Raw genomic sequence first — 12,512 nt, 5'->3', positions numbered from 1 at the left:
AAACAGGAAGCTTGTGAGGAAGTCTGTTGAACTGTTAGATGATCAAGGGCACTTAGGGAACACAAGGCTACAGTTGAAAGAATAAATTAATTCTTTGCTTCAGTGTTTACTGAAGAAGTTGTTACAGAAATATTCATGACAGAAATGGTATTAATGTTGATTCAGAAGAACTGAAACAAATCACAGTGAACCTGGGTGCTGAGATTGAGCAAATTGACCAACTAAAGAGTAGCAAATCACCTGGACCAGATGGTTTACACTACAGAATTCTGAAAACTAAAAAAAAGAAATTGGATATCTATTACTAGTAATTTGTAAACTATCAATGAAATCATCTGTTGTACCTGAAGACGAGGATGGCCAATGTGACAACGATCATTAAAAAGGGCTTCAGAGGTTATCTGGGAAATTATAGACCAGTGAGCCTGATTTCAGTGCTGGAAAAAATTGTAGAAATATTCTAAAGAGTAAAATCAAAGAACATATAGAAAGGCATGGTTTAATAGGACACAGCCAGCATGGATTTACACAAGGGAAATCTTGCCTCATCTATCTGCTACATTTTTTGAAGGGGTTAATAAACGTGTATTTGGATTTTCAGAAGGTGTTTCACAAAGTCCCCCATGAGACACTTTGAGAAAAATAAAAAGTCATGGGATGGAAGGCAATGTCCTATTGTGGATTGCAAACTGGTTAAAAGACAGGAAACAGAGAGTAGGAATAAATGGTCAGTGGGGAAAAGTAAAAAGTGGAGTGCCTCAGGGATCTGTACTAGGACCAGTGCCTTTTAATTTATATATATAAATGATCTGGACAAAGGAACAACATGTGAGGTGATCAAATTTGCATATGACTAAAAAGTATTCTGAGTAGTGAAATCACAAGTGAATTGTGGGAAATTGCAGGAAGACCTTGAGAGGGCATCCAAATGGCAGATGAAATTTAATGTGGGCAAGTGCAAAAGTGATGGGCATAGGGAAAAGTAACCCACATTATAGTTTCACGATGTTAAGTTCCATATTAGGAGTTACCACCCAGGAAAAGGCTTTGAGGATTGTTGTGGATATGCTTTATGATTTATATTCAGCTTTTCCGGCACTTCAAAGCGGATTACATTCAGGTCCTGTAGGTGTTTCCCTATCCCCAGAGAGCTCACAATCCAAGTTTGCACCTGATGCAATGGAGGGTGAAGTGATTTGGCCAAGATCATGCAGAGTGGTAGTAGGATTTAAACCCTGGCAATCCTAGGTCACAGCCTGCTGCACCAATCACCAAGCTACTCCTGCACTCCAATACTTTGATTCTCTCAGCTCAGTGTGGAGTAGCAGTAAAAAAAAAAAAAAAAAAAAGTAAACAATGTTAGAAATTATTAGGAAAGGAATGGGAAACATCATAATAACTCTGTATCACTCTATGGTGAGACCACACCCAGGGGTAGATTTTCAAAGGGTTACGCACGTAAGATACGCACGTAACCCCCGAAAAACTTCCCCTGCGCGCGCCGAGCCTATTTTGCATAGGCTTGGCAGCGCGCGCAAGCCCCGGGACACGCGTATGTCCCGGGGCTTTAAAAAATGGGCGGACCAGGGGCATGGCCGGGGCATGACAGCAGTTCGGGGTGGGGGTGTAGGGGCGTTGGGGGGCGGGCCAGAATCCTCCTGCACAGCGGCCTGTGCCGGGGATGGCGAGCTGGCGCCCGCAAGTTACACCTGCCAGAGGCAGGCGTAACAATGAAATAAGGTGTAGGGGGGGGGGGGGGATTTAGGTAGGGCTGGGGGTAGGTTAGATAGGGAAAGGGAGGGAAAGGTGGAGGGAACGGGGAAAGCCATGGGGCCTCCCCCTAGGTCTCGGCACAAGCAAGGTGCACGAGTGTTTTCAATGTGTTATCCATTATGACGCCCAGATCTCTTTCTTGGGTTGTAGCACCTAATATGGAACCCAACATTGTGTAACTATAGCATGGGTTATTTTTCCCTATATCCATCACCTTGCACTTATCCACGAAAGTGTAAGTTATTTTGCTGGGGGTGCTATAGAGCAGTATTTACAGTCCCAAGAAAGAAGGTTACCAAGTGCCAATCTCAGGTGTGTTAGCCTCGAGTCTTCAAGGATCTCTGGGTTTAGCTGTGGAAGGAATTGTGCTTTGCCTTCTTTACCCTTCTTGAGAAGTGAGAGGAAAAGGTGGATAAAATAACTAAAGAGTAAAAAAAAAAAAGGACTTTACCTTTTATCTTTGTGCTTTGCCTGTGCACAAAGTTCTTGCTGTTCTAATTCTGCTGTTATTTCCTGTGTATTTTTAGGTGATTGACCATAAGCTGTACGGAAGTCGCTCAGAATTTGAAAGCACCATTCACAAAATTCTTGAGGACTTCTCCATTGAGTTGATTTGCCTTGTAGGATTTAAAAGGATTCTGTCAAGTTTCTTCCTCCAAAAATGGAAGGGTAAGAGTTTGTGCATAATGAAACTCTTCCATGGCCTCTTTTCGGAGCATGCATTGCGCATACAATATTGTAGGCTTTACCCCTGTGCCCCGAGCACGTCTGTGAACTGACCTCAAACTGCTGTGGCATGTGCCAAGACACAAGGGTCAAATCTGCTCGTCTTCCTTGCTGTAGAAGAATATGTGCTCACCTTTCCTGGGAAGTTTGTGGCCATTGGTTAGTCTCTTCACTCATTAGGTGTTCTGCAAACAAGTTTGCATGTGTTATGAAATTGTGCGTGCACTTTCCAGCGGCTGGAAATCCACTTGCATACAATGGACTGTTTTCAGCTATGGGGTGGGGGAGAACTGGTCAAACTGCCAGCCTTGGTAAAAACTCCATGGATAGTTTTTACCGGTGGGGTTTGCACCAATTATCAAAGCAAAATTCCCCAAGTAGTTTTGCCTCGAATATAGCCCCAGGAAAAGGTACCATCTGCAGTTATTTTTTTCCGGACAAAACCATGTACATTATTTCTTTCCTCACCCTAAGCCCTCCACAAAAACCCCTCCAAAATATGCAAGTAACATTACATGCGTTGTTGAACAACACTTGTAATTTTCCCAGAATAGATGATGGGCAAGGCAATGGCTTGACTACCACCCTCTAAGTCTTGGAAAATGTACCCTATTATCCTCTGTTGTTTTCTATCTTTTGACTGATGTCATAGCAGGGCCCATCCTTACCATGGAAATGCAGCAGGGAAAACTTCAGCTTTTTTTTTTTTTTTTTGTTGGAAATCTTTTTGATTGGTATATCAGAACAACAATCAGAACCTACATGAATAACAGTCACAGAATTCAAAACATAAACATGCATTATTGCCCATTGGCCCACACCTCGTTCCCTCCCCAGCCCACCCTCACCCACCCCATACCCAGTGTCGTTAAACTTTAAAGGTCCAAAGTTTGCAGATTAAGTACTTTACTGGCTTGTACTTGCTTGTGAGCAAGGTCCAGTATGAGAGTGGAGGATAATCTTCAGGTCCTTTGGTAATGAAGTTACAAAAGAAACCCATATGCCCTGACTGATTGACCTCTTCTTTGTCGAGGAATCTAATAAAGACCTTTACTCTAACATATATAAGTCCAACATAAAAGATGACCATTTATCAACAGTCGAGCTTAACGCATTTAACCAATTAAGATTAAATGCAAAGCAACAAGGCAACCTTTCGTAATAGAAGAATAGTATCTGAAGATTTGATAGACAAAACCGGATCATTATGACCCAAGAGACAAAAGGCTGATGACCACATGCAAACAGACATCTTAAAAGAAGTGAAGAAATTCTTAATAGCAATCCAAAACTTTTGTGTTATAGTACAATTCCATAAACAATGCATTAAGGTAGCTTTGGGTTGAGAACATTTAGGACAATGATTTTAAGCAGCTATGCCTACAAGGTAAGCTTTAGGCAGCCAAAAGAGAGTGCTATGCAAAATGTTTACATGGATTTCCCAATGTACTACACCCATCACAACCTGCCCCACCTGATGGTCACAATCGTAGAGATCATCTTCGATTAACATATGCCCCAGTTGGACATAAATAGTGTAATGAGTAGAAGAATGTAGACATTTATAATACAATGATAGAGACACTTTCGACCTGGCAGACAAATGTAGAAATCTTTGAAATGGGCCATTAGTCAGGATTCTGATATCGTCCACAGGCAGTGTCTTAATATAACTAGCAATCTGTAGGTAATTAAGGTAGTCTGACATTGTGAAGGAAAAGTGTTGGCAACAATCGGAAAAAGAATGAACCCTCCCAGCCTGGAAATTAAGAAAGGGAAGTAAATGATCTAAATCTTTATTATAAAACTGTTAAGAAATTCTCATTACCCCAACTTGGCAGAAATTGGAGGTTTCCCCACTAAGGCAAAAAAGGAGACAATTTCCATGACAATCCCAAATGTTGCCTTAGAAAGCACCAACCTTTCCACATAGAACTTATTGATAAAAATAATGAGAAATATGAAAAGGCAAAACATTATGTGAGTGAAGTAGATAAATTGTACAATAAGGTTTCACAAAATCTTGTTCCATCTGCACCATATAGTTATCTGGAATTGACTGCTGCCTCATCCATTCCCAAAGAATCTGCAAAAGACAAGCTATATTATGAAACCTAATGTGTGCGAATCCCAATTCACCTTTGTCTTTTGGAGCTGATAAAATGGAAAACCGGAGCCAGGCCCATTAGAAGTTTCAAAAGAACCGAGAACACATTTTTTGAAAGAAAATAATATCCTTTTTCTTCAGAAAAAATGGTACCATCTGAAGCAAGTACAATAATTTGGGCAACAAAATTATTTTAACTAGCACCATATTACCCTGTAATGACAATGGAAGAAAATATCTCCAACTATGGAGTTTCTTCTGAAAGTCCTGAAATAACGGTGTAATATTACATTGATACCAAGTAGTGCTTGGGTTTTTATGTATTTTGACCCCTAAATATTTAACTGTATGTTTTGCCCAGGCAAGTGGGAAATTATTCCATAAGGCACATAAATGTCCACCAATGTCCATGGCCTCTGATTTAGAAAAACTCAATTTTAATCCCAAAAAGGAACCAAAATTATGAATATGCCTTAAAAGTAGAGGAAGAGTTGTCCTGACCTTAGTCAATACCATTGACATATCATCTGCGAAAAGCAGGGAATTTAACTCACAAGAGCCAATATGTATCCCAGCGATAGCTGTAGCTTGCATAATTTGCGCACCAAGAGTTCTAATGATAAAACAAACAAAATTGGGAATAATGGGCAACCCTGCCTGGTCCCCCTCCCCAAACTAAACAATGGAGGAATGGTACCATTAACACAAATGAAGGCTTTGGGGGACTGATACAAAATTTGGATATCAGATAGAAAGGCTCATGCAAAACCAAAAGTCTGTAGGGACATGAATAAATACTCCCAAGCTACGCTATCAAAGGTTTTTTCTGCATCAAAATTAATCAGGATAGGATCTTCTACCCTCTGAGTACGACAAATTACCAAAGCCAATAAAAAGCGCCATATATTATTACTGGGTTTCCTGCCAAAAACAAAGGGGTAGATTTTATAAATGTACGCCCGCACGTACTTTTGTTCATGCACCGGGCGCAAACAAAAGTATGCCGGATTTTATAATATACGCGTGTAGCCGTGCTTATCTTATAAAATCCAGGGTCGACGCGCACAAGGGGGTGCACATTTGTGCACCTTGCGTGCGCCGAGCCCTGTGCGCGCTGCCCATTCCCTCCGGCCTCCTCCCACCTTCCCCTCCCTTCCCCTACCTAACCCACCCCCCCAGCCCTATCTACATCCCCTCCCACCTTTATCGTGAAAGTTACGCCTGCTCCAGGCAGATGTAACTCGCGTGCGCCGATCGGCCGCCGCCACGCGATTTCCCGGCCTGGGAATGATTTCGGAGGCCTCAGCCATGCCCCCGAAATGCCCCCGGGCCGGCACCACGCCCCCGGAATGCTCCGAACGTCACGCCGCCCCGACACGCCTCCCTAGCAAAGCCCCAGGACTTACGTGCCGTGGTGGCGGCACTGAGGAAAGAAGGGATCCTGGTGCACCCTTATTTGGATGACTGGCTGATCTGGGCTTAGTCGTTGGAAGAGAGTCTCCAGGTGACCAGCAGGCTCAGGTCCCTCCTGCAGGAGCTTGGTTGGGTCGTGAACATGGACAAGAGAAGCCTCAAGCCCTCCCAGTCCTTTGAGTACCTGGGAGCCCGATTTGATACCAAGCAGGACAAGGTCTTCCTCCTTCCTTCAAGGAGGAGGAAACTGATGGACCAAATATGTCGGTTGACTATCACAATTTGCCCCAAGGTGTGGGACTATCTGCAAGTCCTCAGCCTCATGGCATCAAACCTGGAAATAGTACCATGGGCGATGGCACACATGCGGCCTCTCCAGCACTCCCTTCTCTCATGCTGGAACTCACTGTCTCAAGATTACTCGATTTACCTCTACCTACAGATGGAAGAATACTCTCGGCTCCAGTGGTGGCTACAGGAAATTCACCTAAGCAAGGGTGTAAGCATCTCCCCACCGAGCTGGATTGTTCTCATGACGGACATGAGCCTCCGGGGTGGGGAGCTCACTGTCAGGAACTGACAACCCAGGGGCGATGGACCGAGGAAGAGGCGAACAAACATAAATCGCCGGAAGCACGGGCAGTCAGATTAGCATGCCTGCAGTTCATCCACAGGCTCCAGGAGCAAGCAATCCGCATGATGTTGGACAATGCAATAACGGTGGCCTACATCAACCAAGAGGGAGGAACCAAGAGCCACCAAGTGTCTCTGGAAATAGACCCCCTTATGGAATGGGTGGAGTTAAACCTACAAGGGACCTCAGCCTCCCACATCGCGGGAAAAGACAACATCAGAGCAGACTTTCTCAGGAGGGAAAGCCTGGACCCGGGGGAATGGACACTGTCGACCAGAACCTTCCAGTTCCTAGTAGATCAGTGGGGCCTTCCATCCTTCGACCTACTGGCTACATCTCACAATGAGAAGGTTCCCCGGTTCTTCAGTTGCAGACGAGATCAGCACTCTAAAAGGATCGATGCCCTTGTCCAGACCTGGCCAGAGGAGGACGTATTATACTCCTTCCCCCCGTGGCCTCTACTGGGCAAGATCATCCGCAAGATCGAACACCACAGAGGGTTAGTCCTTCTGGTGGCTCCGGACTGGCCCAGGAACCCATGGTATGCAGACATGCAGTGGCTTCTCCTGGAGAGTCCCCTTTGCCTCCCTCCATACAGGGATCTTCTCCAGCAAGGCCCGATTCTTCATGAAGATCCAGTTCAATTCTCTCTTATGGTCTGGCCCTTGAGAGGGCTCGCCTGACGAAGCGCGAATATTCGGCGGAAGTAATTGCCACATTGCTCGAGCGCGGAAGTTTTCAACGTCCTTGATGTACATATGGATCTGAAGAATATTTGAGCCCTGGTGCGGGGAGCGCAGCGTGCCCCCGCGAAGGCCAAGATCACCATATTCCTAGAATTTTTATAGGATGGTCTGAACAAAGCACAGACTTTCAACTCCCTGAAGATTCAGGTAGCAGCCCTCTCCTGCTTCAAGGCCGAGGTAAGCAGAACCCATCTGGCGATACATCTTGACTTGACCCGTTTCCTAAAAGGGGTTAAACATCTACGACCACCCTTAAAGTTGCCGGTCCTCCTATGGAACCTCAACTTGGTATTGGACTTTCTGGCAGGGCCTTCCTTCAGACCATTGAGCAGTCTGTCCCTTCACCTGTTAACACTAAAGACTGTATTATTAGTGGTGATATGCTCAGCTTGTCGCATCTCTGAGCTACAGGCGCTGTCCTGTCGGGAACTGTTCCTTAGATTTACTTCAGGAACAGTACAGCTTCGCAGCGTTCCCTCCTTCTTACCAAAGGTTGTCTCGGAGTTTCACCTGAACCAGTCCATCTCCTTTCCATCCCCGGATAGACATAAGGACACGGAAGACTACCACCTTCTTTGCCATCTAAACGTCGGCAGACGTTTAATACAGTACCTTAAAATTTTGGAACCGGTGCGCGCAAGACAGATCGCTTGTTTATTCTTCACGGGAGGAAGAAACAGGGCGAAGCAGCTTGAGAAGCTACCATAGCCCGCTGGATCAAGGAAGTAATCAGGGCAGCTTACATAGAGGCAGGGAAACCTTTACCTCTACAGTTCAAAGCTCATTCTACCAGGGCCCAGGCAGTATCCTGGGCGGAAGCTAAATTACTGTCGTCTGCCGACATCTGTCGAGCAGCGACATGGTACTCCTTATATACCTTCTCCAGATTCTACCGCCTGGACGCCCAGGCCCGGGAGGACACCCAGCCTTTGTGAAGGCGGTGCTAACAGGACCGCGAGCAGCCTCCCACCCCGTTCGGGAGTAGCTTTTATACATTCCATTGGTCCTGAGTCCACCTGGCTACACGCTAGGAAATGGAGAAATTACTTACCGGATAATTTTGTTTTCCTTAGTGTAAACAGATGGACTCAGCATCTTGTCCACAGCTGCCCAGGAGAGGTGCCAAGGAATTGCCCATGAGTTAGACCTCAATTCCATGTGATTATTTATTTATTGTTTTTTATATACCGCCGCTTATCAAGATATCACGTCGGTGTACAGAGAACATATTAACATACGCCTTAGCATTATACATAGAACAAGATAGTAAAGGTTAATAAACTATACGCCAAAGCATTATACATAAAACAAAATAATAAAAAGTAAAACTATTACAATGAACAACTCAAGAATGTGGAGGAGGCAAACAAGGCTTAAGTTAATTAAATATGCATAGCAAAGTGTAATTAATAGATAAAACAACTTAGGATATTACTTAAAAATAGCTTAAAAATTAACATTGGTGGAAAAAACTTAGTATGAAGGGAAGCCGTTGCCCTACTCATAGTTCAGGGCTTCTGTAGTACTGGGATTCAGCGCTAATGTTGGTTGAGTACAGTTACAGGCGCCAGTTTTTGATCAAGTTTTTTAAATCAAGTTTTTAACCAAGTCAAATCCAAATTCTAATCAAGTTCTTCAACAATATGTCCACAATGGCTTTTTGAAGAGAATACTGAATGGCTGAGGTCACTGCAGGGGTATAGCCAGGGTGCATCAGCTTTGAAACCTGACTCCATCTCCATCTGCTAACAGGGGAACACATAATCCCATTGGTCCTGAGTCCATCTGTCTACACTAAGGAAAACGAAATTATCATCAGGTAAGTAATTTCTCCAATAAATTGGAACATCACAGAAATTACCCAAAGGACAACGAATGGAGTAAAACTCCTAATACAAAAACGATCCTCCCATGACACAAGAAAGCAAACTTGTAATGTACAGTATATGCTTCGCATAAGCAATAAAAATGTCACTAACCCCTCCCCTTCTCCCTCCCTTCCCCTGAACATTTCCCCACGCTCAAAGAATCCCCTTCCCCTTCCCCTCCCCACATTCCCTTTATCCCCACTCCAAACAAAACCATAAGAAAGTAAACTCTCTATTTAGAGAGCCGGAGTCAGGATTGTGAGTGTTCCAGTGCCAACCTCCTAGGCAGTCCGGGTTAATCCGCTGTAAAACATGTTTGCCACAACTAAAGTTTGCCAGATAAAGAGAGGCTCGAGAGAAAAAAGTACTTCACCGCCAACAAGGCAGTCACTGAGGCATGAAAAAAAAATCAATTCTTCAGATGCCGGTTCACAAAGGGCCTCTGCTCAATAAACTGTCCACAAACATTTTAGCTTTGGCTATTGAGTCAAAAACATGCAAAGTGTCATCACACCACACTTTCAGCCGGGCTGGAAATTGTAAAGCAAATTTAATTTGTTTAGCCGCAAGCCGAGCGCACATGGGCCCAAATTCTTTACGCTTCATAGTAACTTTATAAGAGAAGTCTTGAAATATTTTAATAGCACCATTATTGTAGTGCAAGACCGCTGTCTTCTGATATTCTTGACAAATAAAATGTAAGTTGTTCCGCCTTGAGTGATTTTCCAATTTGTCTATTTTATCTTCATGCACCCGCACTAGTTTTTCCAGACTTGCTATTTTCCTTTTGGTGGCCAAAGCATCATCCTCAACAAAGGACAAACGGCCTTACAGGGCTTCCACGGTTGGGTTGAACTCAGCAAGTAACGCTTTAATATCTGCAATTTGTTCCGCAATTGGAGTTAACTGTGCAGCGACCACCACCTTTACAGCTTCAGTAATCGCCAGTATGTCGGTGTTCGTAATCGCACACTGAACTGTATTGTTGACTGCAGAAGCCATTTTCTCTTCCCCTGCTCTTGGCTTCTCCTTCTCCTTTCTTACCGAGTTTGCAGGCATTCCGGAAGGGGATTTTTGCATGTAACGGTCGATATTTATAAGTGCATCCAGATTTAGTGTTTGTGACCACAAAAACGTCACTACAACTGTCAGAAAACAACAAATATTGGGGGTTGGCACCAGGATTCAGCAACAGAGCGATTGCACTGAATCAACACATCATGTGACTCCAAACTTCATTTTTTAAACACTGGGAATGGAGAACATACAATTAGTAAGAGACAATTCTTCCTGAAGTGGCAGGTGTGTTCGCCAGAGACCATTTCCTTTTTAGTGCGTTTCTTGTGCTAGTTTTGATTTATCAGCAATATTTTGGGATTCTTCTTCCTAGGTAAAATATTGAATGTCCATCCCTCCCTCTTGCCATCATTCAGAGGAAGGAATACTCACCAACAGGTCCTGCAGGCTGGGGTCCGGCTCACTGGTTGTACTGTACAATTTCTGCTGGTGAGTAGCCTTTCTTTTACCAAAATGTCCAATAAAAGTGGGTAAAGCATTCTATCAAAAGCTGTAAAAATTATATGGATTTTTGTTGATGTTGAAATATTGCTTTGTGGGGCGCTGGTCAATTTAAAGAGTAGCTCTAACAAATAGTTGATGACATAAGTTGCCAAATTTGGCTTTAGTAACAAAAGTATATGGCACAGTTGAATTTCACCTCAGTGCTGGGAGGTGAATTAACTTATCTGCTTGTAAAATGAAGCTGTTCAAGTTGGAACAATAATAGACTTCAGAGAACAGTGGGATACCATCTGAATGAAGCTGGTGAGGCAGTCATAAGGTTGTGATGATACCTGGCCTTAGACTGGCTTTCTCTCTTATGATGTCATGATGAAGATAGTATATATAGGGGTTTGTAATAGGGAGCAGCAATACTGATCCCAGGACAAAGTCAAGGTAAAAAGGGCTGTGTTTATTGCTGGAGGAAGAGGATCGGGGTATTGAGAGAAGAAATAATGGAGAGCTCAAAGATTCCCTGGAAAGATGGTATTGAGCGAAGGAGAGTGAGGGAGTTATTAAGTGAAAAAAAGGATGGGAGTGAGAAGCTAGAGACAAATCTATTCATAGAGAAAGGGTTAGTGAGAGAAGTATGTGTAAAAAAGAGGCATGTATTTATAAAAAGGGTTAGTTAACTGCAATTCCATGTATTAAGGGATTGCAGCGAATAGGATTACAAATTAGCTGGAGCGTACCCAGTCCATTGCTACATGGCGGCAGCAGGTTAAAATTTTAAGTAGTGGGCTTTGTTTAAACCAAAGTTTTGTAAAAGATTATAAATTAAATGTTTTGTTACCAATTTATTGTAACAATCACAAAAACAATATAATTTATCAAAATGTTTGTTTTATAGAGAGAAACGCTTAATACTACTTGAATACCTGTACATTTTTCTTGTGATCTTTAGGGAAAATATACTTCAGGATAATGTTTTATGTTAAATTATTTCTAAGGATAAAACAACATGACTTACATATCCTAAGCATTTTGTAGCAGGTAACCAAGCTATATTATAGAGTTCAGTAGCAGTAATTCTTCAGTGCTGTACATTTGCAGATGTCATCTTCATCTTCTTTTTCTTAGTGCATGTTGTGTCTATTTGTGAGTCTCTGGCTCTCGGCCTAGATCTTCTGTGCATATGTAGATCTATTTTGTATATGAATCTTTATTTTATTTATTTATTTAACTTCTTTTACTATACCGACACTCAAGACCAGGTCTTATCGTACCGGTTTACATTAGAACAAGGGGAAAAATCAATTAACGTATAAGTGGAAAAGAGAAGTTACATTAAAACAGGGAGAGTAAAAACATGGATGTCGGAAGATAGGACAGAATTAAGTAATTGAACAATAAGTTAACAAAATTACAAACTATAAATTAACATAAAACAATAAATTAATAATACAAAAAACATGGATTATAATCAGCGGAAATATACATGGAAATATATATATATGGAATATATACAGCTGGAATATACATGTTATGTCAGATGGGAGGAGTGGCGGGGGTGAGGGAAAAGGGTGGGTTGAGGTTGCGAATCTGCAGGTCTCTTTGTGTTCTGTAAGACTTCAACAAGGTTGTCACAAGTTGTGTGTCCCAATCACATGGCAGGCAAGACGGAGATAAGACTAGTTTTCATTGGAAAGTTTGGATGGCACAATCACTGATCTAGATCAGGTGGA

At 42.9% G+C, this 12,512-nt stretch overlaps 1 protein-coding gene across 1 annotated transcript in view; it reads left to right on the top strand.

The window, feature by feature from the left end:
• Positions 1-12,512, top strand: part of LOC115092419 (trifunctional purine biosynthetic protein adenosine-3-like) — a 131,152-nt gene that overhangs the window by 90,414 nt on the left and 28,226 nt on the right. Inside the window, exons 19-20 of the mRNA XM_029603252.1 lie at positions 2,301-2,442; positions 10,658-10,773. Of these exons, the coding sequence (XP_029459112.1) occupies positions 2,301-2,442; positions 10,658-10,773 (258 nt within the window). The remainder of the gene's footprint in view (positions 1-2,300; positions 2,443-10,657; positions 10,774-12,512) is intronic.

This window comes from Rhinatrema bivittatum, chromosome 5, assembly GCF_901001135.1.
Source record: "Rhinatrema bivittatum chromosome 5, aRhiBiv1.1, whole genome shotgun sequence".
In the NCBI taxonomy this organism is placed as follows: domain Eukaryota; kingdom Metazoa; phylum Chordata; class Amphibia; order Gymnophiona; family Rhinatrematidae; genus Rhinatrema; species Rhinatrema bivittatum.
This window is presented reverse-complemented; position numbering and strand designations above follow the sequence as displayed.